This window comes from Solanum verrucosum, unplaced genomic scaffold, assembly GCF_900185275.1.
Source record: "Solanum verrucosum unplaced genomic scaffold, falcon-dt-bn FXZP01000009.1, whole genome shotgun sequence".
NCBI classification, from domain to species: domain Eukaryota; kingdom Viridiplantae; phylum Streptophyta; class Magnoliopsida; order Solanales; family Solanaceae; genus Solanum; species Solanum verrucosum.
The window spans coordinates 1,806,728-1,834,398 of NW_026020231.1; the positions used below are offsets into that span (position 1 = coordinate 1,806,728).

The following is a 27,671-nucleotide window of genomic DNA, read 5'->3' on the forward strand; positions in this document are numbered from 1 at the left end:
AGAATAAAAGATTTTGTTGAATTTCGAATGTGAATGCCATACTGGGACTAAAGCGCCACAGAATATGGTTGCAGTTTGTAACCATTTACTTCTCGTCCCCTTCTTTTTTTTTCTTCTCCTAGAGGAAAAGGGCATTTTTTCGGAATTTGACACTAACTCATTAACATCTATAAAATGTCATCTTGAAAATTGGATATTCAGTACAGATTCATCTTGTTCCCTATGCAAGAAAAGTTATACAACATATAGTATTACACAACATCCAAGAGGTGGGCTATTTTATTTATCCTCTTTGTGTAGGTTGCAGAGTGAACCATGCTTGCAGTCTCGCAACTATTTGTGCTTTGCTACTACGTATTGCTCTGTCATCTGCATCAATGTAAAAAAAGCTACTGTTAAGGACTCCATAGAAACGTAAACAACTAAACGATGAAACTGCAATCCACTGATAGTGATCCTCTTGTAAAACATATATGGATAACAGAAATCTCTCTGTTGTAAATACATGTGGCATAAACTTTTTGTATGTTTAATGAATACAAAGATATGAAAGGTCAACCTTAAACATGGTTCCCTCTACTGATCACACAAGGTTATAAAGATATGATAATGAGAAGGAAATAACTATCTTAATGTAATTTGACTGAAAAAAGATGAAAAATCAGAAATTAGCGATGGACATACACAAAAACAACTCTGTATTAACAGTTGTGACGATGAACATACACAGAAATCTCATACAGCAACTGCTTCAGGCCTTTTGCTTGTCTTGATCCCTTTAATAGCTGCAACATGTTCACACAATATGTAAGTTCTAAGTTTATTAATCAATAAACATCAAGTTCCAAGCTTCTCAGTATGGCAAAATAAAGAATTTTATATCCTTGCCTTCAGCATAATCAGGAGCTCCAAAGACAGCAGAACCAGCTACCAAGGCATTGGCTCCAGCTTCAATGACCTGCAAGAAAAAAATGACTGTTAAATCGTAATCTCATAAGGATAAATGGTTGGTTGGTTTGATACACCGTGTTCACTTTGTCATTACCACACGCAATTCTCTACAACTTGAAAGTAGGTTACTCTTCAGTACAATATAAAACACGTTTGCCGCAATAAATGGCAAAATTAGGAGAAAGATAAGGTTGTGCTCCATGAAACCTGGTAGAATATCAGAACAATTTAGGACAAGATTCGAATTCACAAGATACAACAATCCCGAAGTAGCATTTTCACACCACTTGCAATGCTGCCTGCAGGTAAGATTTATCCTTCACATCCTATGACTTATCCCAACAATACATGGAAAAGAAAAATAAATCTTTTAAGAGTTAATGAGGGTCAGGTAACAAGCTTAATGGGTGAGGGGTTTATAATCACGGGAGAGCATCATTCACCTTGTAAGCATTTTTGGGACCAACTCCACCATCAACTTCAATCCAAGGGTTTAATCCCTGCAAAGTTAACATAAGAATGTCATCACATTGCATAGTTTGCAGAGACTGAAAAATGGTAAAAAAATTACCCTCTCGGCGCAGATTTTTCTCAAGTCCGAGATTTTCTTGACCTGACTCTCAATGAAGCTCTGTCCCCCAAATCCAGGGTTTACAGACATAATCAACACCAGATCAACAGCTGTTGGACGAAAAAGAAACCATAAGCAATTTATCAACCTGGCTCACTTTGGATTCAAAGCTTAGTGCCTTTTCCGATCTAGCTTTCCAGAGGCAGCATACAGGTTATAGACAGGAAGATCCTTGGTAACCAGATTAGAACTTTGCTACATGTCTATTTCCCCACCCCTTTAAAGATTGACGAAAGCTTAAACAATTGAAAATACAGGACCTCATATTAAGAAAATGGGACCTTGAGCTTACTCAACTTTAACAGCTAACTTAGGAGGTAAGGATTGTCTAAAACCATATAATTGCCCATTATTATTTATTAGGGAAACCAAGAATAAGGATTGGTTCTGACTCTAATAGCATATCTGAATAATATACCTTGAGCCTAACTCAATACAAAAGACTAGCTCATGTGGGGGACTCTATAGCCTTGCTTCTCAAATCAATATCTCTAAGGTAAGTTTTTCATTGGAGCACTCAAACTAATATACAAGTAGTTCTAGGGTACACTTCCAATGCTTTTGCTTCATTCATCAATCTTGAACCGTTGCGGCATTGTACAGTATATTCAGAATAGCTCAGACTAGTAGGAGCTAAGGTGATTTGACATGTTTTTTACCATATGAAGTCAAGTTTAAAAGATAACATAATCTATATCACCTATTTAGAGGAGTACTTCTCCCATTTCTCGATTCCAATTTCATTATTGACTCTCACATCACCAATATAAAAGAAGAAAATTGAACCAGAAAATTATAAGAAAAATACTAAGAGAATCATCTCTGGGAAGTTGTCTCTTAACTTAAGGAAATGAAAACTCCAATTTTTTAATAGATGCTACAAGTGTCATAACTCATGTACAGAGACCAACAACCATTTGTTTCTACACTGCACAGTTACTACAGATTTATGGAGCATTTTCTTCTCTCTTTTTGGACTTAATTGGTCATGCCTTGGAATACCAAGGAAAACTTTGAAAGTTGGAGACATGGAAAGTTGATCAAGCCATCAGGAAGATTTGGAGAACGATCTCTGCAAGCATTTTTTGGGTTTTGTGGACAAAATGAAATAGGAGATGTTTTTGATGGTGTATCAACTCCCAATCACTCTATAAAGGTTAGGTGCTTAATGCTTCTGTTAAGCTGGCACAATTTGTTCCCTGTAGATTCTCATGACAACCATTTGCTCCCTGTTAGCTCCCTAATTCTAGAGTAGACTTTTTTTGCTTGGGAGCTAGCTCAGTTTTATTTTTGGGTGCAACATCTTTTGTAATTTGCATCTTCTTGATGCCATCAATGAAACCATTTACTTCATCAAATAAAAAAGTTTTCTTAAGAAGCAATATCTTACCATCAAGGACATATTCAATTGCGGTTAAAGGGGTTCCAGGATTGAGGACAACCCCAGCTTTTGCTCCCAAACTTTTAATCTGAAAAAGAAACAATCAATAAGGTGGTCAAGACACACTTAATAGGTGAAACAATGAATAAGACAGCTAAAAAACACAAGTTACCATGAAGTTAGAGCTATATCTTTGGGTAACAAAATCATAATAATCTGAAATATCACCAGCTGAATTTCTATATCACATATATTCACCATTACAAATTACAGCACACCATTTTCAATGTCATGGAACACAACTAACCATGATCCTATATAATTTCTCTAGAACTGATGGTTTATTTTAAATAGATAAAGTAGATCATATAAAAGGTAATCAGAAATCTTAAAGAGAAATTTTAAATGAGTTAGTGTTCAATGTAAGAAAAGCAAGCACTCTACATTTTTTTCTAACCCCCATGGTGTGAGGATGCTTTGCATCATGTGGAAAATGTTTCAGAGAGACATCATCTATAATAGAAGTAACAAAATTCATCATGAATAATTAATCAATTACCTCCAACAAATCATTTATAACTGATATCCTAAAAGAAAAGCATGCAATAAAGGTAAATGGAAAATTCCAGTATTTAGAATTCAGGATACTGCGAATCAGCATGGATTGATCTTACAAATAGAAAATTTGTAGTAAGTGAAAACGTTAGGCTGGTGATATTCTGTTACTTATGTACAACATTCCTAACAAGAAGCCTGTTACTGTAGCCATTTTAAAGTAGGTTTGCAATCAAATTCCTATGAGTAGATAGTCATTACTGACAAAGAGATATCTAGAATTTCGGCAAAAACAAACATGCCTTTGAGCATCAAAAGGTCTAAAGAATTACAAAATCAAGAGTAAATCTTTTAGATACGTGAAGCCAAAAAATTCAAGAGACTGACAAAGGCACTTAACAAGTCCCATGTACCAAAATTTTTAGCAAGTGTAAGGCAGTTTTGATAGGCCTTTTCCCAAAGAAAAGGTTCAGCGAATTTGTAGGTTTGCTCCTATAGAAAACTGCAGAAAATTTCATAGGAAACACACTGAGAAACACAAGTCTTTGTTTCAAAGATCACTTTAGCAGTCATTGCGGTTCACACAGCTAGCTGCAGTAGCCAAACAGATGCAATGCATCAATATGGCTAAGATAGCATAATTTGAATGTCATTTTGTGCACTTACTACAAACAGTTCTGTATAGAGCAGCTAAATAGCCTTTTTACAAAAAATATATTTTTCATGGGCCAACCTATTATGTAATCCAAAAAACTCGAGGTAGAGGAATTTGTCAGGTTGCAGTGCATTAACACTTTCGAAAACACTGTTGATAAGAACTTTCTAGACTCCTTGTATGATATCATAAGTACAGCTTGGGTCCGTATTATGCAAGGAGACATTGTTTTTGCTAATTCGAATTGAAGAAGGGCAAGAAAGAAAGACAGACTCTTACCTGATTTATTGTACGATGCAAGTGGATCGTAGAAGATTGCTCACAGTGAACACTGACAATATCAGCACCTGCTTTTATGAAGTCAGGTACTCTCTGGTCAGGTTCAACAATCATCTGCAATGGTCGGTTGAAATTGAACATTAGCAAAAGCATTTTCACGCATATAGACCTGAAATAGTTTTACCACATGAAAAAAAAAGAAATACCAGATGCACATCCAATGGTAGATCTGTGATCGGGCGCAAGGAATCAACTACAAGGGGTCCAATAGTTATATTTGGAACAAATCGACCGTCCATCACATCTACATGAATCCAGTCGCAGCCTGCCTGCTCAATTGCTTTCACCTAAATGCATGGAAGGCACAAGAGTAAAACACTTACATGTGATGAATAATTAACCAGCTTAAGAGCCATTCTTAAGGGAAACCACAAACAAAAAAGAAGAAATTCATAAAAGAATTGACCTAAAATGAGGAAGGCAAAATATATTTGCTCAACATTTTAAACTTGTAGATGTATAGAAATATTTCTTATATCCAGTTTCCAAATAGAAATACACCTTTTATAAGATCTATATAAAAATGGTAGGGCAAGAGACCCATATGACCACAAACCTGCTCTCCTAATTTAGAAAAGTTAGCAGAAAGGATGGACGGAGAAACAATAATGTCACTTTTTGAGAACTTATCCACCCGAGAAGAAGCGTTCACCACAGTTTGAATTCTCCTCCTGCATTTACAAACAAAATTAGGAACTATATTTGGACAGATTGTGACGCTAGTATAAGGGGGCATAGTTGCAGAAAGATAAACACCTACTAGTGAAATTTCCTATATTTTAAGATAGGAATAAGAAAGAAAAATGCAGTTGTTCAAGAAAAGTAAATGAATTGCCCGTGTCCAAAAAGAACAAAAAATGTATGAACTCAGCTGATATATTCAAGAAATCGGCTCATTTTTACAACTATATAAGCAACATTGCATCACCTAGTGAGCATAATCTCATCAGTGAGATAGATAGTTAATAGCTACTGGAATCAAATTCAAGTTATGGTTGGTGCCTGTTGAAAAACATAGAAATCAAAGTGACTTGAACAAGGATTAAATCAGAATGTAAAAAAAACATGACATTGTCAAGAAGCATTCCTGCATGAGCTTTACATTATCAACCAATTGCCAATTGAAGAGGGTGGTTCTTGATGCTATTAGATTCTAAATTGTCTACCACAAGACAATCCTGAATTGCATATTATCCAGCTTAGAACATTGACTCTTCAAGACCATTTGCTTACCACACACAGGAAAATCAAAACTTCAAATAGGATATGAAGCATATTCACAAACATAGGGAGTGCAAAAATTCCTGTTATCACAACAGCACCAAGAAAAAGATCCATACACCCTTTCTACACACCCAAAAACATCAAGGTCCAATTTTTTCCCTGTGGAAATGACTGATTCAAGACTTCACACACCAGGCTAGCAATCTAGTTAACTTGCGGACCATAACTCAAAGTACAACGATTGTTAGTAAAGGAGTTAATTATTAGGAAGGGAAAGAAAGTAAGACAATCAAGAAATTAGAAAAACCTGGTGAAAGTGAGTGAATTGGGGTTGGAGAAAGAAATCTTTTGAAGCTTTTGACTCCCGCCAAATCCACTAATTTGGGATTGTAACAGAGTTGATGAACCCAAAGAAGAAGCAGTCGCCATTGATTTTTTTTATTTTTTTTCTTGAAGCAAACTTTTCCCTTGTTGAAAATTGAGGATAAAGGTTGGTACTTTGTCAATTTGAAAGCACCACAGCTCAAAATTCCAACCACCCTTTTGAGAGACTTCCAAGACGAGAACCGAAAACTGTTATTTTTGAGGAAAATCAAGAATGAAATATCAGGTGGACACGTGTCCGATTTGGTTTCTCATAGCGGCTTTGCTTATCTTCAATGGTTGGCCCTTCTCTTTTGCTAACTCAATTTGTAGGGAACAGGGGACCTCCCATCCTTCATTTATCGCATGATGGCCACAAGCACACAAACCAAACACCAACGTAGAAAAGCCAAAGCCAAAAGTCACCTTCCTTATAATTTTATATTCAAGTTATTGTAACAAAGTTGTGTTTTATTTCTAGGTAACTATTTATTAGTTGCATATATTCATGAGTTATAATTTAAAAGTATAACTTTTTTTTTTTTATAGATAATTTGATCGTGATAAACTCTAGGGCGGAGTCGGTTGAGGGATTCATTCGATTATTTAAATTATGAGTTTATATATAGTTAAAAATATTTTTATGTATATATAGTAGATGTTGAATCTCCTTGGATTTCATTATGTGTTTATTTTGAACTTTCTTAATGAAAATCCGAACTATGACACTAGAGATAATATCTTAGATTATGAGTTTATATACTTTGAACTCAAAACTTTACAATATCATACTATATATCAGAAGGAAAATAACAAAAACTTTTAACAGATAAACATAATTATATTTGGATTTTACTTTCTTGAGCTCTTAACAATGAGTTGTTAATAATTGATGGCTAAAGAAATAAGAATAATTGAAAAAAAAAAACTATTTGACAAATATATGTTCCAGTTTGTATCTGTATATAGTTTTAATTTAATGTACCAACTCTCTAGAAGTCAAAGCTTGCCTTCTTTCAAAGTAAACATTCAATTATGTGTTTCTTCTTGTTTTGGACTAATTTTACTTGCTTAACATTGTAAGAACATTAATAACTTTTGATAGTATACAACTTATTGACCTGAAATAGTAATGGCATTGAATCTTTTCGAGGGTACTTTTTTCTTTAAGTCGCGGTCATGTCTTGCCCCCAATTTAGTTCCAAGGGGGTTGGTGTCGAATATAAAAACTCAAGCTCAAAGTATCATGTTTGTCCAAATTCGACCAACATTCTATGAATGATCAAAAGATTTTAATAGCCAAAATGAACAACATTGAAAGTCATGTATAACGAAAAAGGAAACAACAATAGAGGCAAGATGATCTGCACTTTGCAGACAAAGGAAAGCAATCATCACTAGTAAATTGAAATTAATTGAATCGGTACATAATGTATCCACCAACCATTGAATTTGTTGTTAACTCTTTGCCAAATCTGTTATTCTACATTTGCAACTGTCTTTTCAGTTCTACTTGCTTCGAGTGACTATGAAGCGATCCAAGAAAACCTTCAATGATCAGCAAGTTTCTACTGATCGCGAATCAGGTACTGTTTTGAAGAATTCAGAGTTGAAATGGGGTCCGAATCCAATGACACTCGTGGGTTTTATAGTTGTTCTCTTGATGGTTCTTACGATTGTTTTCTCAGTTGCATTCTTTTTCGGGGACTTACCTTCTGATTGCTTGTGGACTTTGGCTGAAGCTAGAATTTTTCATGTTAAACATTCAAAAGGTGCTGCATTTTCTCTTTATTTTCCCACTTTTCCTTTCACTTGTATAGTATTTCTGCAATTCAAGTTTGTTGAAAATAGAATAATATGTATAGAAATTACGTGACATGTCATTCATTATGTTTCATAATGAATAAAGCTAAAACAAAGGAGCAAGTTTAGCAACAGAAGTTTCCATTTCATGGAATTTAACTTTTCTGATGCAGAGAAAAAGACTTGTTTGTTCTACTGAGATTGTGCAGTAATCTTACTCTTTTCGTTTTCTTTCTTCCAACCACAGTATCTGAAAAGGATATTCTGCAGCCACTGACAGTGCCAAAAGATAAACTACTTGGTGGTCTTCTTCCTACTGGATTTGATGAAACATCTTGTTTGAGTAGGTATGAATCACACTTATATAGCAAACCTCTGCAGCATAAGACTTCCTCTTATCTTATCTCGGGGTTAAGAAGATACGAAGCTCTTCACAAGCAATGCGGACCTTACACAGAATTATACAACAGAACAGTAGACCTTATAAAGTCCGGTGAATACAGTAGTGGTTCTTCAGTTTGTAACTACGTTGTTTGGATATCGTATAGTGGTTTAGGGAACAGAATACTAACCTTAACTTCTGCTTTCCTTTATGCTCTACTCACAAATAGAGTCCTTCTGGTTGACCCCAGAGCTAATTTGCATAACCTGTTTTGTGAACCTTTTCCTGAAGTTTCTTGGTTGCTTCCTCCAGATTTTCCTATTATTGATCAGTTTAGTAGCTTTAATCAGAAATCTCCACATTCTTATGGTTATATGGTGAGAAATAATGTCACAGGCAAGTCAAGAATACCTTCATTCCTCTACCTTCATTTATCTCATGACTTTGATGTGCAAGATAAATTATTCTTCTGTGACACTGACCAAACTTTTCTCCACAAAGTCCCTTGGCTATTTGTGAAGTCAAATAACTATTATATTCCTGCTCTTTTCTTGATCCCATCGTTCGAGCAAGAGTTAAACAATCTTTTTCCAGAGAAAGAAACTGTCTTCCACTTCTTGGGTAAGTACCTTTTCCATCCAACAAATTCTGTATGGGGGCTTATTACTAGGTACTATCAAGCTTATTTAGCTCAAGCAGATGAAAAAATAGGCATTCAAATTAGAGTTTTCAGTTTAGGTGTAAGCAATTTTAAGTATGTGTTGAATCAAATATTAGCTTGTGCAACAAAGGAGAATCTGTTACCACAGGTTAACCTGAATGAGCCTATAGTCAATTATTCTAGCAAGACGAAGACTATAAGCATCTTGATGACATCTCTGAGTTCACGATACTTCGAGGAGATTAGGAACATGTATTGGCAGAATCCTACTGTGACAGGAGAGATTGTTAGTGTTTTTCAGCCAAGTCATGAAGAGCATCAACAAACTGAGAAGCTGATGCATGACAGAAAGGCCTTGGCAGAAATGTATTTGCTGAGTTTAACTGATAAATTGGTTACAAGTGGATGGTCCACTTTTGGTTATGTGGCTTATAGTCTTGGAGGTTTGAAGCCATGGATATTATACAAGTTTAAAAAAGGGACAGTCCATGATCCGCCTTGTTTTCGAGCTACGTCTTTGGAGCCATGTTATCATTCTCCCCCTTACTACGATTGCAAGAAGAAAACAGCAAGTAATAACACAGTTAACATTGTTCCTCATGTGAGACATTGTGAGGATAATAGCTGGGGTTTGAAGTTATTCGATCAAAAAGGTGAATTGTTGTAACCAACAATTGTTGCAGGAGTAGTTACTATAACTTATTTCAAGATTCTTTCATTGTTATGATTCTTAGACACAACCGTATTTTTACAGTTTTTGATGAAAGCTAAACCATAAATTTCTGTTTCTGTTGGGACTCTTATTTGTCTGATGGAAAGTACTAGTGCTTTTTTGCTGGACTACCTGAATCACCAGACAAATATGTTACGTTTCAAGCCTTGATCTGAGCAGATGATGCCTTCATTTAAGATAAATCCCAATTCTTGATTAGGAGGACCATCTGCCAATGGGACCAAAATAGTAAGGTTATAGGTACCCTTTACTGCATGACAAACAATGGATTACACGCTTCCTGTTATATCAAAATTTAAGCCCCTCATATGGTTGGCAGACATTTCATAAAATTAATGTTTACGCACTCTATGTAACTAAACAATTTGTAAGAAAAGAAAATGGAAGCGAATATATAATGGTAGTTTTTAAAATCAGAATCATGACATATTGTCTTGGGTCTCATTTTCTTTTTCCTTAATAAATTAAAAGTAAACTACTGAAGAAATGTGTTTACAGGTCAAGAAACTTTATCGAGCTCAATGTACATGACTACATGGTATCAAAGCCAACAATGTAAACAGTTAGGTAAAGGCGGTGGCTGTTAGTTATCCGCCTGCTCACCACCAGTTTCAACTTCTACCCTGAAACTGAAAACTCCGCTTGGTAAGCATCTTTTGGGTCCACGTCGGTCATAGAAGGTGGAACAAGATCGTTTCTTGGGCGAGTTCTTCGCTTTCGCATGGTTGCGTCCTGCAAAAAAGATACAAAGGTGGAAACGATCCAAGTCAATTTTCAAAGAGGTCAATATACACATCGTTTCAGGAACAAACTGAAAGTGCCTATCACTACCTTTGCATTTGGTTCATTTGACTGATCAGGCTCTCTGGTCTGCTGGTTCGAACGTTCTGGCTCATTGGATTTCTGGCTTGAATGATCAGGCCCGCTTGACTGAGCTACCTGACTTCTCTTAAACCAAACACTGCCAAATGAGATCAGTGCTGCCAGGAGCAAGAAAGGTCCAACTCTTGGATCGCCGCTGTAATCATGAACTTTATTTAGGAAACTTTTGACCCTATGAATCAATCCTCTACTAGGACTAACAGTTCCTTCAGACCAAGATGACCAACTGGAATCTGCATCCTCTGGGACCAATTCAGGAGTTCTTGTTTTCTGCAACAAAATGTATATATAAAGATACAGAAATAGAAAAGGAGCCTAGGAAAGGGATAAAGACAAGTTTCTACTGTTTTACATCCTTGCAATAATCAACATATGAATAACATGAGAAATCATTATCTCAGGATTTTGAGATCTATTTTTCCTCCCACGTTGATTAAAAGGACATTGCTCCTGTCACTCCTCCCACATACATTCATAAAGTACCTTCCAGACTAGTATCCATAATTCCACCCAAGTGAGAGATGATAGATCAATCTCCATATAGATTTAGTAGCAAAGGGTTAATAATTCTGCACATGCGAAGTCCTGGTATATCAACTACACCAACTGGCAACTGCTGTCATGAATAGAGCTTACAATCTTGAAGGAGGGGCGTCATTTATAAGATCCATTTTCAAACCCAAAACACCATTGAACCAAAAAATAAGAACAAGATCCTTTTGGTGTGAACAGAGAGATTTGGGAAATTAACTTACAAATGAAGGAAGGTTCTTTGAGTCACCATCTTTGATAATCTCAGAAATCCATTGTACGATCTGTCATTCCAATTTACCATACATTAGATATCTAGATATAATCATCATGAACGTTCTCATACAAGTAGTTGGCTCGATAATGAAGAGTCAAACAAATCTCAGGATAGATTATATTTTCTTATCTAGATTATTTCTCATGAAAGCGGATAATTCAGTCAAATACCATACAGGGAAAACACTTAGAGAGCCAAATATTATTTGGAAAAGCATATTACTTGCATGTTCTTAAAGCAAGAGGCATTTGACTATAAATGAGGCAGTCTAGTAGATGGAAAGGAGTGAACTGTTTTTGCATGTCCTAGTTAGTTATAAGGGGTTGCTCAAAAACAGAAATTCACAAGTTTTTCCAACTTCACAACATATGCGCTTTTTTATAATCTTTATGAGGGACCTTGTGTAACTATCTAAAAGTGGTATCATGCGAACATGTGAATTTTGGAAGGAAACCAGTGGGAAAAGTAAATAGTTTAGGAAGAAAAAACAGAGCTATAAATGCTCAATTAGAAGCAATTTTGGAAGGCTCATCACTGAGTGAAGCAAAGAGAACCATGGAAGGAACAACTTTGATATCGTCCACTATAGACGCTGTAATCTGTTTTCAACAGAAAAAAGAATTGCTCTACAGAGCAAGGGAGAAGATGCTTTATATACATATTTCGGTGCTGCTGTCAAGGAACACTTGATAGATTAGCTAGTGAGTTTATACTCAAATCACAAGAGAATGAGAAAACCAGAATCATCATGTGACTTGCTATTGTATTTCAGGGGATCTCTGTCAGTCTACTGACCTGTTCAATTTTATTAGAACCATTGTATTTTGCCACAAGCTGAGCTGCAGGATCAGTTTCAACATTGTACAATTCTGAGAATTTGCTGGTTGGCTGTTTTCCAACATTCTCTGTATCATTCCTATCATAGCGTACAATGAACAATTGTGCTGTGTCTGTTATATCCCTCATCGGCCCACAGGTCTCATAACTATTTTCTGAATTAATGTAGAAGAAACAGTAACTCTGTAGAACGGAGAAGCTGTTAGCCTTCAACATGGCAGAAAGAAGAGTCATCCAACATAAACATAAGAACTAATCAAAACTTACATGCTCAGATTATTTATATAAATAAAAGCCTAGATTTAGAGGAATAATAGCATAGGGAAAGAAAGTTAGCTATATGACTCACATTCAAGTTCAGGGAGCATCTCTCAACTATAGAAAGGGAAAAAAAAAAGGTTTCCAAAACATGACGAGTATTCAAGATTAACAACATTTGGATCCAAAACCAACAGGACATTAGAGCCTATCAAGTAATCAATCAACTAATCCCCAATCCCAAATTAGTTGGAGCTGTGTAATATGGATCCTCTATATCCATTATTCTGTAATAGCTAAATAAAATAAAACCATCAAGGCAATCAGTTAATGCACCTTCTCCAAAATTGTGCAAAAGAATAAATAAATTCACAGAAGTTCCCTAGAACTGAAATTTTTTCAGGAAACACTATAAGAATCTAAGATGGGGAATCAAATACGCACAAACAAGTAATTGAAAGATTCCTAGTTAAATATCAAAGATAAGAGGTGGAAGGAGTTTGATCTTCACTCTAGAAAATAAATACTAAAGAATCTAAATTCATGCTTTTCTGTAGTTCTCTATTGACTCCGCTCCATCAGTCTGTCAAAAGACAACTCCTACTGCTGATGGGTATGAATCTACTAACAGATTGATCTAATAATATAAAAGGCAATGATAATTAGGGCGCTAAAGTTAAAAACCACTGGTGCTACAGAAAATGTAATCACGTCACTATTTAACCAACACAATGCCAAAATTTGAAGAGAGGTTCTCACTTTCTGTGCTTCCCCATCAAGCCAGGTAAATGTCAGCCGTTTCTGTTTTAGTGCAAGCAGAGCTGGTGCAGATGGCAGATCTTGATCCACTGCAGTCAAATCTCTATCATTTGAAAGGGTTTCTTGAATCCTGCGCATGGTCTTATGTGATAGATAATTTACACCATCAGCTAATGTAACAGACATTCAAAGCATTTAACATTTTTTGCATGTCGCTTAATGTAAAACAAGAGTTGGAGCATATGAATCTACCTAAGTGGTGGTCATAATGAGAAGTACTTCAGGCCCCAGGGGAAGTCTCTACCGCATTTTAGGATTAAAGGAGTTCACCGGAAAATGCATTGGAAGGATGAGATCTTTAGCTTTTATATAGGACATAACAAAACGGAGAAGGCATATATAATATGAAGATGCAAACAAGTAGACATCATTATGGACAGATTATTCTAGGTGTTGGTATCTTATTAAAGTGTTCCAATTCTAATTAAACCTTCATCTCAACATTCTTAAATAGAATTGTTAAGACAGTTCTAATTGTTGGAGATGCACATCTTCTATGTATTATCAGGTGATCCTTAGCAACCCACAACACAAATTTCGTATGATCCAGGTAGTCCAGCATGGCCATTTAACATCACAAAAGTACATACGCTGAATAGGACTTTATAAGTTCATGTCATTCATGGGCTTGGGTCTTTTGTTCGGCCCATACTCGGGCAGATTCATGGTATTACTAGTGCCAACATCTCTCTCTCTCTCACACACACACAGAGTCCCCCCCCCCCCTCCCTCTCTCTTCCTCTATCAAAATTATCACACTACATCTGCCGCTAATCTCCATTCAGATTTTCTAAAACTAGATGGAAAGATAATCAACTAAACATCTGAGATGGAAAAGACAAATTACAGTGTAGAAGCTTTCATTAAGAAAAGTGGACTAGAAAAAAGAGCTTACTTCACGCATTTCGTTGAGCTCCTTGCTATACCTCCCAACTAAAACAACACAATACCATATCTTGGTATCCTTTCCAGCACGTGAAAAACCCCGCGGATCACAACCCAATTCCTTTGAAGTTACACTCCTCAATTGTGGAAGCACTGAATAAGTATGAAACAAAAACCAGCAAGATCCATGTTAAAACTATTTCAGGAAAGATTGTAAGACACATACTAGCAGAGGCACAATTTTTGAAGTCTTTTTTCATATTTCTATATCAGGATCTACAGCACAATAATCAGCATCTTAGTTTTTCTCCATCCAAATTTGGAGAATTCAAGACATATAGACACAAATATAATCATCCTTGAATTATGATCACAACACAAATATTGGAACTCATATTTCCGCATGTTGTCAACTGAAAATAATCCAATCTGAAGATACCCAGATATGCATTCATAGAGGGCTATGAATGACTGTACCAATTTGCATGTTGGTAGTCTTCAACTCAGGCATAGATGTAGAATTAGTTAAATGGTCAATGTCATGACTGTCGTGAAAATTCCTAGACAAGTTTATGCAGAACATGGGAACAAATTTGAAGCAGCTACAGTGGTCACATGAATAACTACACCTCAATTAACTAGTAATGAAATATAATTCCTTGTTTGCGTCTGTATACATAGTACTAACTACTAACTATCCCTCAAGAGCCATTTCATGACACTCTAAATGAGCATAGGCAAATGCACAACGCAGGATGTAACAATCATTTTAAGACTTCAATTTTATATTGTCTTTTATGTTCACTCGACTACTGCCAGCTCTAGCCACAATGATAATTAGTTGACTTAGGCCTTAGTCAACAAAAAGAAATCTTGGTGAAGTGGTACTACTTGGAGGAACTTTACTTGAAATCAATGAGCAATAAACACTTCATAGCATCATGGAAAAAGTGGTGATGAGAAGTTTGAAGTAGGTGTTCTCCTTTATTGATTCTGGAAAAACCAACATCATTCAACAAGAATAAACAGGATAACTCCAGGGGGAAATTTGCTAAAACAATCTATAATGAGCACCAAATTTACACTATGATTGCAACCACTACAGTAACATGAATAAAATAAACCTGGCTGACTGGAATGTATGTACTAAAATCTCAAATTAACTAGCCAGCACAAACATATCAGATAAAACAATTTATGAAACTGACGAAATAGATAAAAACATTGGTAAAGGGGAGAAAAGATAAGTACCATGATATTTATTCTTCTCCATAATATCCACAAACAATGAACTGTTCACATAGCCTACAATCATGTACATATTTTTAGCTTGCTATCTTAGAGACATCACTTATCACAGCCACCAGAAGTTATGACGGTATGAAATATATATAAGGAGGGAATAAACTTGCCATGATGAACAACAGGTTTGACACCTGTTTCTTTTAGAAATACAATGGCAGGAGCAGATTCGACCCCTAACCTGTATAGATAGGACATAAGGTCATATCACAAAATATTTCAGTGAAAATTTATCATAGGAGCAGAGCAAAACGGTATAGTCATAACTAGATAAAAGTTATGCATTTCACATCAAAGAGATCTGTATTCACATAAATTTATAGCCCCTTTTCTTTTCAATATTAGACATGGAAGAGGAACCAATCATACAAGAAGAGAATATTGCCTGGACAACATGTATTAGCTGACTAAAATCACGTCATGAAAGTTCCATCTAGCAGTGGTCAATAAACTTTTTTAGGATGCTGCAATAGGATGACTATCCAATCAACATAATGTCTTTCTCAGTTATTAGCTAAAATACATCAATTATGAAGCACTTCAAGGTAACTTATAAAAGGAGTACCTCAAGGTACTACTTAATGACACCTGACCATAGCAATCAATGCTCAAACTCTGTTGCCGCACTTTTGTAGGTTAATTCTGTTATTTGTAGACATATAGCAAAGTACAAAACTATAAACGACAAGATTTTCAGGCTTCAAATCAGTGGAGATGATTGGTTCTCCACAACAAAAAAACGTATTTATAACATTACTTGTAGACATCCCCACTCAGATATCGGTTGAACAGTAATAAAAAGGCAACCAGGTTGCTAACTGAAAATAAGATTCCGGGTATATTTGGAATGCTATTTGTGAAATTTGATAAGAAGAAGAAATTAATAAAATGATCGGCTATATAGAGAAAAGACATGGGATTCACGTCCAGCCCAACTAAATTGGAATTGAGGCCCAGCTGATTAATTGTTAGAAAAAGAAATTATTATGCAAGAGAGCTAAAAGAATAAAGAAGTAGATACAGATTACAGACATCCTTTAAAGATAATATAATCAAGTTACCTACCTAATTTAAGTCCAAAATGAGACAAATTTTAAAGAATGTGGAAAATGTTAGGAGAATTATTGACCTATGCATTCTTTACCATTTAGGGATAAAGAAAAACTACTAAAAGTTGGAATCAACAACAGATACTGAACTAGTTTTAAAAAAATAAAAAAGATCAACTAAGAAAATTTAAAAAATCAAACAAATTCAATAATATAAGAAAATAAAGAGAAGTACTCTCTTCATGACATGGTTAAAATTGGGGTACTCAAGCAACTTTTTTCCTTGACAACACTTCTCTTTAAACAAAAATCAGATAGTCCAATTTTACTTTATTTTAAAAAGTTGGTAATATGCCTCTTTTGCCCTTTTTGGAGAAAAAAATACTCAATGTGTCATGTTCAAAATCAGCTAATTGTATAGTTAGAAACTCATACTCCAAATAATATCATTCATTTAAGATGAGGGAGTAACTTTTAACAAATTTGAACACCAACTTACTATACCCAGGAAAAAATATATTCATACTTAATCTAGAACCAGATATATTCATAATTCAGGAAATATATTAGAAAGTAATTATTTTCTCCATGTTATTACCATCAAACACATGCGTGTAAAGTAGTTTTGTACCCAAAACAAGACTAAGATTTAGAATGATATGACAGTTGATGCCTTCTAGTTAGTAATATAAGTCTTCTCTTCCAATAATGTTTTATTGTTATTCTTTAGATCTATGTAACCTTAAACTGTTCACCACACAAAATCAACTTCCAAGCTGTTCAACCTTCACTCAATGAAGAAAAACCAAAAGATAATGGAAACCAGTGAAGCTATGAGAGATGATAAAGAAGGGAGAGGGAGAACATTTTTTTTTTTTTGAGAAGGCGGGAGAGGGAGAACATTTTTTTTTTTGAGAAGGCGGGAGAGGGAGAACATTTGAGGACAAAAGAACAGGAAATCAAGAACCTATTCAACACCCCTCTCCCACCAAAAGAAAAAAGAGAGAAAAATTAGCATGAGAGGGAGGAAAAATACACAACATAGAGGGTAAAAGAAACAGCAAACTAGTGTACATTACATATTCCACCACAATGAAGATTCTCCTTCCTGCCATAGCACGAATGCGAATGTAGCATAGGCTGAGTAATTCTTAGCAGCTTGACGTATAAATGGAGTTGCCCGCTCTCCAGTTTGAGAGAAGAAAATGACCTTGACCTTATCATTGAGCAAAACAAGAAACTTGTCAGATTCTACGCAAGTAACCTAAAACAAGTACACATGGCAGCACCAGGGTAATAAAGATGACAATGACAATTGAAAAATGTCTGCACTTGTTCAAGCAGGGTGTACTCTTGCCTAAAATAAAATTAGTCAAGCTAGACTAAATATAATGTGTATGCAGCCAATCCAATACAAAATACTAAAACCCGTGACAGAGAGTATACCATGCCCTCAGTTTCTAGGAAAAGGAAGTTTCTTCCTACAATCATCTCCAGTGTTTAAGTTTGGCCAAATCTCTTAGAATGATATAAATTTTCGTCTATTTTAGGTGACGGTTAAGTTTGTCTTACAGTCCGGAATTTAAACCCTAAAGTCTACGATTTTCAATATTTTGTCGAAATCCAAGCAAGTATTTTGACGCTGGCCAATAATTGTCTGAGGATTTATATCAACTGAGTAGTGGACCTAGTGTTAAAGCATATTCATCCTTTCAGGGGCTGGGATTCAGCTTTAGTTTCATGGATGAGCCATGTGTTTCATAGAAGTGTGTCCTTCAAAAAATGACACAAAGTGATCCTAACAAGAAGAGGACGGTTCTTTGGATCTCAAATTTTTGGAGTTGGGTTAATATTGGTAATATTGGATATTGAAATTAGTTATTCCAAGTGCTTTTGATCGATATGGTACTAAATTCATATGTTTGGCACTTTTTCAATGTCGTGAATTGTGCACTTCTCTTCAAAGAAGCAGTGCGCTCCACTTCTTGCTTTTTGCTTCAAGTCCCATTTTGTTGAAATCTTAGAAAGTACTTGTTTCTACTTCGACCAATAGTTTTCCAGGATTTATATCAACTGAGTAGTGAACCTAGTGGTAAAGCATATTCTTCCTTTCAGAAGGCTGGTGTTTTTTTAACAGAATGTCGGAATTTATTTTAGCTCTAATTTTAAATACTAAGGGGTCGCTTGGTAGCTGACTAGAGTTATGCAAGGATTAGTAATACAAGGATAAATTATGAGGGAATCTATGTTTCATTTTATGTGGCGCTTAGTTTCATGTATTAGTTATTACTGCATAAAATAATGCATGAATTTCCTCATAACTTATATATGTTTTAGTTATGGGGGTTTCTTGCAAACCAAAGACTGTATTAGGTATGTTGAATTCTATACATAGCAAAAGAATGCTGCCAAACATGGTATTACATATGCAGGATTTAATACATGAATAACTTAAAGAGCTCACGTTGAAAAGTGTTTCTTTGGGATCTAGATTTTTGGACAATGATCGATTCCAGAAGAAGAAACGGCCTAGTAAAGGTGATTGCATTATGGCAATACTTTACTAAACTTATTGGTCACCTTTCAAGGCAATGTTTGAGCAACATCCCAATATTTTAACAAACAAAAGCCATTAATTAGCATATCATAATTAGAGGAAAAAGTTAACAGCAGGATGCTCTTCAAGATGGTTTTACACTGATAGAGGACTACGTGAATGTGACCTTTGATAATTGCATTGTGATGACCTCTAAAAATATTATTAACATAGATGCGGATGAACTGGTAAATATAAGGGTAACTCATAAAGGATACTTTACTGTGCATATTAATCAAGCTAGTCAATTATAATTGCAGCAACTGGCTATCTCTCATCACTTTGTTTTCTTTCTTTTTTACAACTGAAGTAGTTGGGAAGGGTGTTAGAAGTTGTACCTTGTGAGGTTTGCTTTTCAGCAGAAAATCTTGAGCCTGAAATTAAAAAGGAACTGTGAATCAGAATATTTAAAACTAGTCAAATATCAAACCGTACTTTATTGAATGCAAAGCTTGTCCATCTTTCAACAAGTTAAGCACAACATTTACATGCATATTGTTCATCTAGGAGTTACCAGATATAAGAATGTGAAAGTGGAAAAACTCATTATTTACAACTAGAAAAATACATCTGTCTGTTTGCCTGTTGGACCAAGCTTTTTGGGAGACGAGGAATGCTTATTATTTTTTTTAAAAAGTAATTATTTTGAAGAATTAAGGAGTTTGGCCTAAGCTTTTTTCTCAAAGGAAAAAAGGCATTCTAAGTAGTAGCATAAACCACTTTCATGCTTCAGACTGGAATCAAAAATTTATAACTTCTCCTCGGAAGCACAAGCAGAAACGGAAGTTAATTTTTCAGGAATACTTACCAAACTATCCCTCTTAATTTCTCTCCTCTGTTATAATAACAATTATGTAAGATGTATAGATTTACCAATCATATGAATATTAAGTAAAATATTCCAATTATTACTTTGACTTAAATATATTTATAGATAAATTTTGTATGTATGTTTTTTATTTATTTTTAAATTTCATTAAATAAAATTGAGAATTTTAATTTACAGTCTTCCATAATATATATTTAAAATCATTTATCGGTTAAAACAATATGGATTGTAAAGTGAATCTTTACCCGTCTTTCTCATCATAATATAACGCTAAAACCACCTCCTTGAAAATTTGGTCAAACGCAAAATTGTGCAACGAGAGCAAAATTATGCAACGAGAGCAGAATAAAACATAAGATGAAAGCTAAATCACATATGTTACCATTGACTCCTTCGAGTAGTACCGAATACGAGGCAAACTTAGAATGGACATTGCAACCCAATCGGTAACTGAATCAACAGAAAGTTCTCCGTCATACCTAACCAGATTATAAATTATCATTAGCAAAATACAATAAGCAGGAAATTGTATTGAAGTCAAAGTAAGTGTGCACTCTAGTTTTGAACTTTAATCAAGAAACATGTCTGCATGGCAAGAGAATAACCTGAAGAATGGTGAGAAAAGGAAACTTACCTAGACATGCACCTTAAACCTCTACAACCTGGGGGGAAAGCCACAAGTGCTGGAATTCCTGTAAGTGAGGCAATAAGTCAAGTTAAAAAGGGTTGAAGAAATGTGGGAAATACATGCATCCGTGTCAATTAATCCATAAAAGCATAATGAACTTCCTGCAACTCCAATTCAAATTTGGTGGACGAAATGAGCCCTACAGAAATTGTAAGGTAGCAAAAAAACAAAGGATAAGTCCTAGATGAACATTACAGTGGTAAAAAACTATCTGATTTAAGTCAATCTCTTCGGGCTGTGGCCCTTCCATGGACACTGCTTACGCAGTCAATCTTGATTCCTTCATCTTAGTGCCAAAAAATAGACCTAGTGAGCTGAGTGGTGCAGAAGATTAGTGTATCAAAAATTCTTCTCCTACGAATTGCACTTAATGTATGCCCCACTGAACACAAATGTATAATTTACACAATACATCATCTAAGAAAGAGATTCATGACATGACCATTGCCCCGACAATTCAGTTTCAATGTCTCCAGATCATCTACTAGTGCAAAGGCTTTTTTGTATTGTCATCTCATATGTACTCTTTTCTAAATTCGATGAGCTATAGCATTTCAAGTCCAACACATATTCCCTCTGATGAATTAAGAGAAAACATGATTCAGAACCTAACAGCAGCCGTTACTGGTCAAGTGTTGCAGTCAAGTTCCGAACACCACATAAATGCAATCAAATTCTTATTTCATTCAATCCAAAATATATATTTATTTACTTATTATATGTTAACAATTGAATCCCACACCTATATATGAACTCCATGAAGTGTGTTTCAAGTTGTATATCAGCAGAATACTATATAACAGCTACACTTTTCTGTTGAAGCATTTTGGAGGAATGACAAAGTAATATTTACATTTTTTTTATTAAAATACTTTCCATGTCTTAAATATGGTAGTCCACCAGTTCTTTTCTCAGCTAGATATGTGGCAAGTTGAACATCAGCAAGATCAATAACTCCAGTATCTGCGACCCCATCTAGCAAAGTAACTGAACATACAAGGCAGAAGAAATAAAGGGATATATACACCAAATAACATTAGCAGGGTAAAAGAAAAAAATACCAAATAGCATAGCAAGATTACAGACAGAATAAATGGCTGCAAGAATATTCAAACTCTTACCAATTCTCTTCCATTTGTTTGAAAATTGAGCACATCGTGTACTCCCCGGAGAGAAAATCTAGACAAGAATTTTGATCAATGTTTCATCATAGGAGTAATTTAATGAAAAAGTATAAACTAAACAATGAAAAATGATTATACAGCTCTCAGAAACTATACGACAGATATTAAGCTAAGTTAGTAGCACAGGCTCATCATGCAAAAATAGTTTCATGGCATGTCATTGAGCGATATATCTGGCAATGCACTTCATAACACCCAGATGTATAAATGAAGGAGTACATTCTAGTAGATACAACAGTATGTATGGAACTATCCATGTAGAGGGAGTGAATAATGAAAGCACAAACTAGTAGATACATCAGAATTTGAGTAAGAAAACCAGTTTGGCACACATATTTAACCTGAATTAGCAATGCCTTATCAGTTTCAAGCTTGGATAGAAAATTCTCAGAGTTGATGACATCAACAGCATGATCTTCAGGATCTAAGGTATAAAGACAAAGAAATCTGCATCAGATAAACATTTTTTGAAACTGCATCAGATAAACATAGCTAATGACTCTAGAAAGAACAAATCGAAACTACACTAAAATCACTTGAAGTATCATATTATCCCTCGTTTATATTTCTGTGGGGTTTGGGGATGGCACCGGGGAGGAAAGGTGATTTCTGAAGAGGTGTTTACAAACCAAAAGAAATTGTCTCCAGGAGAGGAAGGGTGATTTCTGAAATACTTCTTCCAACGTACTGCTCTTTAGCCTTTTCAATAACATGCTGAATAGGGAAAGAATAAATATATTAAAACATAAAATAGAACACATTAATAGGGAATCTGAAGAATGTACAGATTCCAATTTTTGGTACTAAAATCATCTGTACAAACTAGAACAGAAAACTTACAAATTGCTCATCAATGCTGAATAGGTCATAGTCTCTTTTCCAAATTTTATTTGTCAACAACTCAAAAGCATATCGAGCCTGTGAAAAAATTATGCAATGATCATGATATGGGGAAAATTCCTAGTATGGAGAAAAAATAAGGCAGATTGGTCATGATAGGTGGTGCAAGAAGCCAGCCAACAGGAAAGTAAAATTAACCACTTCATAGCTGTCCAAAATAGAAATATCAAGACCTCTAATCACAGAAATGGCGGCAGCTACGGACATACCATGTCACCAGGAAAAAATGCTAAGACGTGTCTTGCAGATCTAATTGCATGCCCATGGTTAAGGGCATTGAGAATGCACAAGCCAGCAATAAGAAAACAAACACAATGACAAGAAGCTAGCAGATAGAGAATCTACCAATATTTGGATGGTTGGTATGAGATAATCTTTCAAGTAAAAGAAAATATTTTTTCCAAAAAGCAAATAATTAGTGTTAGAATCAAAAGAAAATGTGAAAAGACCAGGGAGATCCAACAGCATGAGAAGAAATATAATAAAATGCAGTCTTCTTCTTTCTTAGATTGTTTTCCATTAATTAACCTGGTTTTCTAAAGTTTTTCCTTCATTCAAGCCATAGATTTTTTTTTGAGAAAGCCTTAAACTAGGATTGCTTTGCCACCAAAATGGTCAAGTGTACCCTCACATGTCCTACATCTACTTTTTCTAGGCATGTTAAGTCACCATCATATAATGTAGAATCTACAATAGAGACTTAAAATTGGGAACTCATGCTTGCTAAATGTTGGTCAACTATCTGAAACCATTAAGCAGAATCACTACGCTTCATGATTAACTGTCCTGTTTTTAAATCCATCCGCATACTTAAAAGAAACGTTCTTCCACCACAAACTTGGAGTGATGAATGGCTTAGTGGGACAGCTGAATAAAGATATGCATGAAGTGTCCACCTTGATCCCCACATGCACTCTAACTTCATTTTATGTAGGACAAAAAGCAGAAAGTTGGTCAATTGGTGGGGTCAAGGAAATTCAACATTGAACCAAAATTTGAGCTTTGAAGACCATTGACTAAGGACAAAACAATCTGTAAACATGTACTTGTTTAGGTTAATAAAGATATTGGGTGTTCATTGACTCCATTGCTATAACAAGATCAGGGCCTTGCTTTAAAATCATAGATAAGATCAAGGACAACGGAAATTGCAGATTTGAACAATAGGATGAACTTTCACAATGCCTTTGCCTCTATGCGGCTATCAAAAGATCAAGAAAAAAATAAAATAAGGGACATTAGTCACCAGAAATTTTTTTGGCATACAGATGATACTTTTTTCCTTTTAAAACCACATGCTAGTTTAATCATGCTTCAGTTTTCAAATAAGGAAGTTGAAACGCACCATTCACTGTACAGCAAAATAATGTCAACTAAGTGCTGACAACTAACCTTGATAAAATCAATGGTAGAAGGAACTTCAACACCTGAATCCCTGTATATGATACAATTTTATTTCCAGCAAATATAATCCAACAAACAAACCAAAGCAACGTTTTTTTGTGCTAAATACTGGATTTGATAGCAAAGATGTGCAAGTGGTAAAGTAAAAGTGCAATAAATTCTAAGCACATTTTGTACAGATCTCATAGAAAGCATCCATATAATGTCCATGAAGTCATATCAACTAAACCTCATCCAGCAAAGGGATATTAAAAAGGGAAACTTTCAAAAACAACAAACATTAGCCCTTAAGTAGGACTCTATAGCTATAGTTTACTTAATTACAAATAATAGCAAAATGTTAGGGGAGGAGAGAGGCAAGCGAGATCTGGGAGAGAGAGGAGAGAGTGTATTTTTTCGTAAATTTTGGAGGAAAAAATACAAATACAAACTGATTTTTATCAAAATGAATACATATTAAGAGGAGAGAGGCGAGCGAGATCGAGAGAGGGAGGAGAGAGGCGAGCGAGATCGAGAGAGGCGAGCGAGATCGAGAGAGGGAGGAGAGAGGCAAGCGAGATCGAGAGAGGGAGGAGAGAGGCAAGCGAGATCGAGAGAGGGAGGAGAGAGGCGAGCGAGATCGAGAGAGGGAGGAGAGAGGATTGTATTTTGTATTTATTTTGCATTGCATTCTGTATTTATTTTGTATCAATTGTATTCGAAATACAACGAATACAACTGTATTCATCCTCTCTTTCATTGGATACAAATACATTTGACAGAGAGGATGAATGCATATTATATTAGAATGAATACAAACACAATTGATACAAACATACAAAATACAATTTTCCTAATACAATTGAAAGAAAATACAAAAATCTCACCTATATTTGATTGAATACAATTGATACATAATATATTTGAATGGATTTATTCTTATTGGCGGGAGAGGGAGAAAAATAAAGAGGGAGAGAAAGAGGGAGGAAAGCAAGGGAGAGAGGGAGAGGGTTTGCTATAAAAACAACATATTATTGTTTATTATAATATTTTTAAACTACAGATGTTTTCCATAAAGAAATTGTAATTTTTGCCATTTTCCATAATTTCCCTATTAAAAACATACTAAGTCATTGGTGGACCTTTTCAGTTTTTGCCCAAACAATGGAGATAAATTCTCTGAAACACACATTGATAAGAAAATGGACATGGAGCCTAACTGAACCCTCCTAAAGCTAGCTCACGAGGTGAGTATTTCCCGAAACCACATAAGGAGACCAATTATTCCATCTACCACCGATAGGAAACCTAAAACACATCTAGTTACAATTTTTTTTATAAGTATGAAGCGGGATTATCAAGTTACAATTTATAAACCAAGCATCAATTATGAAATTTAACGCTTTGCTTAGTTTAAGGGATAATTTATAAGCACGGTAGAGTGGCATAAGGGTGTGTTTGGTATGAAGGAAAATGATTTCCAAGAAAAAAAAATTCTTAGAAAACAAGTAGGTATCTTACTTACTTTCTAGTGTTTGGTAAGGAAGCAAGATAATATTAACCCAACAACATTTATATGTTGTTTAGCAAAATACTATGGCGGCGGGATGGGATAGGAAGTGGGGGTTAGGGGTTGCGAAGTTGGGATGATCAAGGGGTGGAGGTCGGGGGGTGGGGAGGAGACAATAAACCTGGAATGCCATTTATGCAACTTGGGAAATCATGTTCCTTATTTTTAAGGAACTTATTTTCCCAAAGAAAATGTTCTCCAAATATTTTGACTAACCAAACATGAGAAAATTAAAAACACTTTCTGAAAATATAATTTACTCCTTACCAAACACACCCTTATTTTTCTTTCCATAAGTTCAAATTTTCAAAGAGGTGGCATAGTGGAGCTTTGTTTTATCGATTAACTGAATTTCTAATTGAGCAGAATACATTCGGGATACGTAAGAACATCTATCAAGGATGAGTAGATTGAGTTAGAGAAAGATTAGTGTAAATAAGAACTATCTGCATAAGAGGGTGCAGGGTTAAATATTTAAAAGATTATGGTGAACCCCATCAGCAAAAGAGGCAAGGTAGCTGATTGTCTAAAATGCAATAGTACAGAGTAAAAGCAAAATTAGCACAAGATACAAGGATTACAAGTACAATTGGTGATGTGTCATCCACAAGATATTAGCAAAAGTGAAGATTCATAATCGGTATTAAACTACCATTTCCGCCTGAACTAGTTTAACTATTACACAAAGGCAAACCCAAACAGAACAGCTATTTTAACAAGGCCCATTAACGAATTTCAAAGTATTCTTAGGGAAGTGATGAGACCTGTCGACTGAGACAAGATTTGAGCATCTACAAATTTCATGACAATAAAATCAGTACACCTACATGATGAATATATTGTACAAAGTATGAGGTTAATTCCACACACCCTAAAGGTAAGGTTTTGGAGCCCATTGGCACCCTTAAAAGCTTAAATGAGGCATGAACACCCCTTAACAAGGTGGACTAACCACTCAATTACCAGAAAAAACTCGACCAGGAAATGCTCATGTTCTACTTTCAGAGTACAAATATCGAAAACCCCTTAGAGTAAGATATATTTTTTTCAATTTTCTTTGTTATATATCAATAAGTTCTCGAGTGTCTTTCGGAAACCAGTCTCTCTACCTCCACGAGGTAGTGGTAAGGTTTGTGAACACTCTACCCTCCCCAGACACCGCTTGTGGGATTTCACTAGGCATGTTGTTGTTGTGTATGTCACTAAGTTATTCAACATTATCTGTATTTTTCAAAACTGGTTCTGAACATTTAAATACAACTTGAGTGTCAATGAGAATTTTAATATATTAGCTACTTAACCAAAAATTGTGATAAGTATGAAATCTTGTAGTAGTAAAATAATGTAGTGTTGAAACATGAAAGATATACTGACAGGTATAACAAAAGATAATCAAGAACTTGTCGTATTATTAACAGTAGAATGCCAGTGAAAAGGGGATACCACTTTGAAGAGAGTTTTTCGTATGCCTGATTGACTTCCTCAATTGAACTATGCGCTCTGATACCCAATACTACAGGAATCAAGCCAATTAATTCAAGAAATGAGAAAAACGTGGAATACATCTTGGAAACAGAATTATAATGAATTAATCAGAGTGTGGAGTCACCATCATAATGCGAACGAGGGAAGGAACGAGGAATCACGATTAGTTGATAGAAGAGCGAAGTAGAGAAAAGTATAAAAGGGATAAAGTAAGCCTTGAGCGTCGACAGTAGAGAAGAAGTGGCCGCTGGTTTTGCCGGAACCCTAGAAACGGAGGATGTCGCCATGATCGAGCGCGGACAATGTGAGGATCTTCTTGGAGTGTGATTTAAAACTGTGGCCGGAATCCCTTTGATTCCTTTTTTTCTATCGGGCCGGGCCAAGTATTTCCATATTAACGTTTTTGCGGTTGGGTTCTGAATGTTTTTAGTACTCCCTCCGTCACTATTTACTTGTTAAAGTTGAAATTTTGATAAATTTATCAAAATAAATAAATATTAAAATTTTGAAGTATTTTT

The 27,671-nt window shown here is 35.2% G+C and overlaps 3 protein-coding genes across 3 annotated transcripts; 1 reads left to right on the forward strand and 2 right to left on the reverse strand.

The window, feature by feature from the left end:
- Positions 1-153: 153 nt before the first annotated feature.
- On the reverse strand, positions 154-6,506 carry LOC125832398 (ribulose-phosphate 3-epimerase, chloroplastic). Its single transcript, XM_049511542.1, has 10 exons — positions 6,044-6,506; positions 5,069-5,183; positions 4,659-4,799; positions 4,453-4,566; positions 2,973-3,051; positions 1,523-1,632; positions 1,395-1,451; positions 889-958; positions 685-785; positions 154-369 (listed from the first exon to the last, which is right to left on the reverse strand). Exons 1-9 carry the CDS (start codon positions 6,163-6,165, stop codon positions 736-738), a joined length of 858 nt encoding a protein of 285 aa, XP_049367499.1. The 5' UTR covers positions 6,166-6,506; the 3' UTR covers positions 154-369; positions 685-735.
- Positions 6,507-7,627: 1,121 nt separating this feature from the next.
- Positions 7,628-9,612, forward strand: LOC125832242 (galactoside 2-alpha-L-fucosyltransferase-like). The gene is made up of 2 exons (XM_049511390.1): positions 7,628-7,871; positions 8,150-9,612. Exons 1-2 carry the CDS (start codon positions 7,628-7,630, stop codon positions 9,610-9,612), a joined length of 1,707 nt encoding a protein of 568 aa, XP_049367347.1.
- A 684-nt stretch (positions 9,613-10,296) lies between these two features.
- LOC125832243 (uncharacterized) lies at positions 10,297-27,491 on the reverse strand. Its single transcript, XM_049511391.1, has 20 exons — positions 27,278-27,491; positions 27,112-27,181; positions 24,108-24,150; positions 22,656-22,733; positions 22,445-22,529; positions 22,157-22,239; positions 21,753-21,810; positions 21,509-21,618; positions 20,578-20,636; positions 20,326-20,422; positions 19,453-19,488; positions 17,598-17,734; positions 15,580-15,650; positions 15,419-15,472; positions 14,178-14,320; positions 13,223-13,363; positions 12,164-12,388; positions 11,316-11,375; positions 10,510-10,830; positions 10,297-10,410 (listed from the first exon to the last, which is right to left on the reverse strand). Exons 1-20 carry the CDS (start codon positions 27,438-27,440, stop codon positions 10,297-10,299), a joined length of 2,148 nt encoding a protein of 715 aa, XP_049367348.1. The 5' UTR covers positions 27,441-27,491.
- Positions 27,492-27,671: the final 180 nt, after the last annotated feature.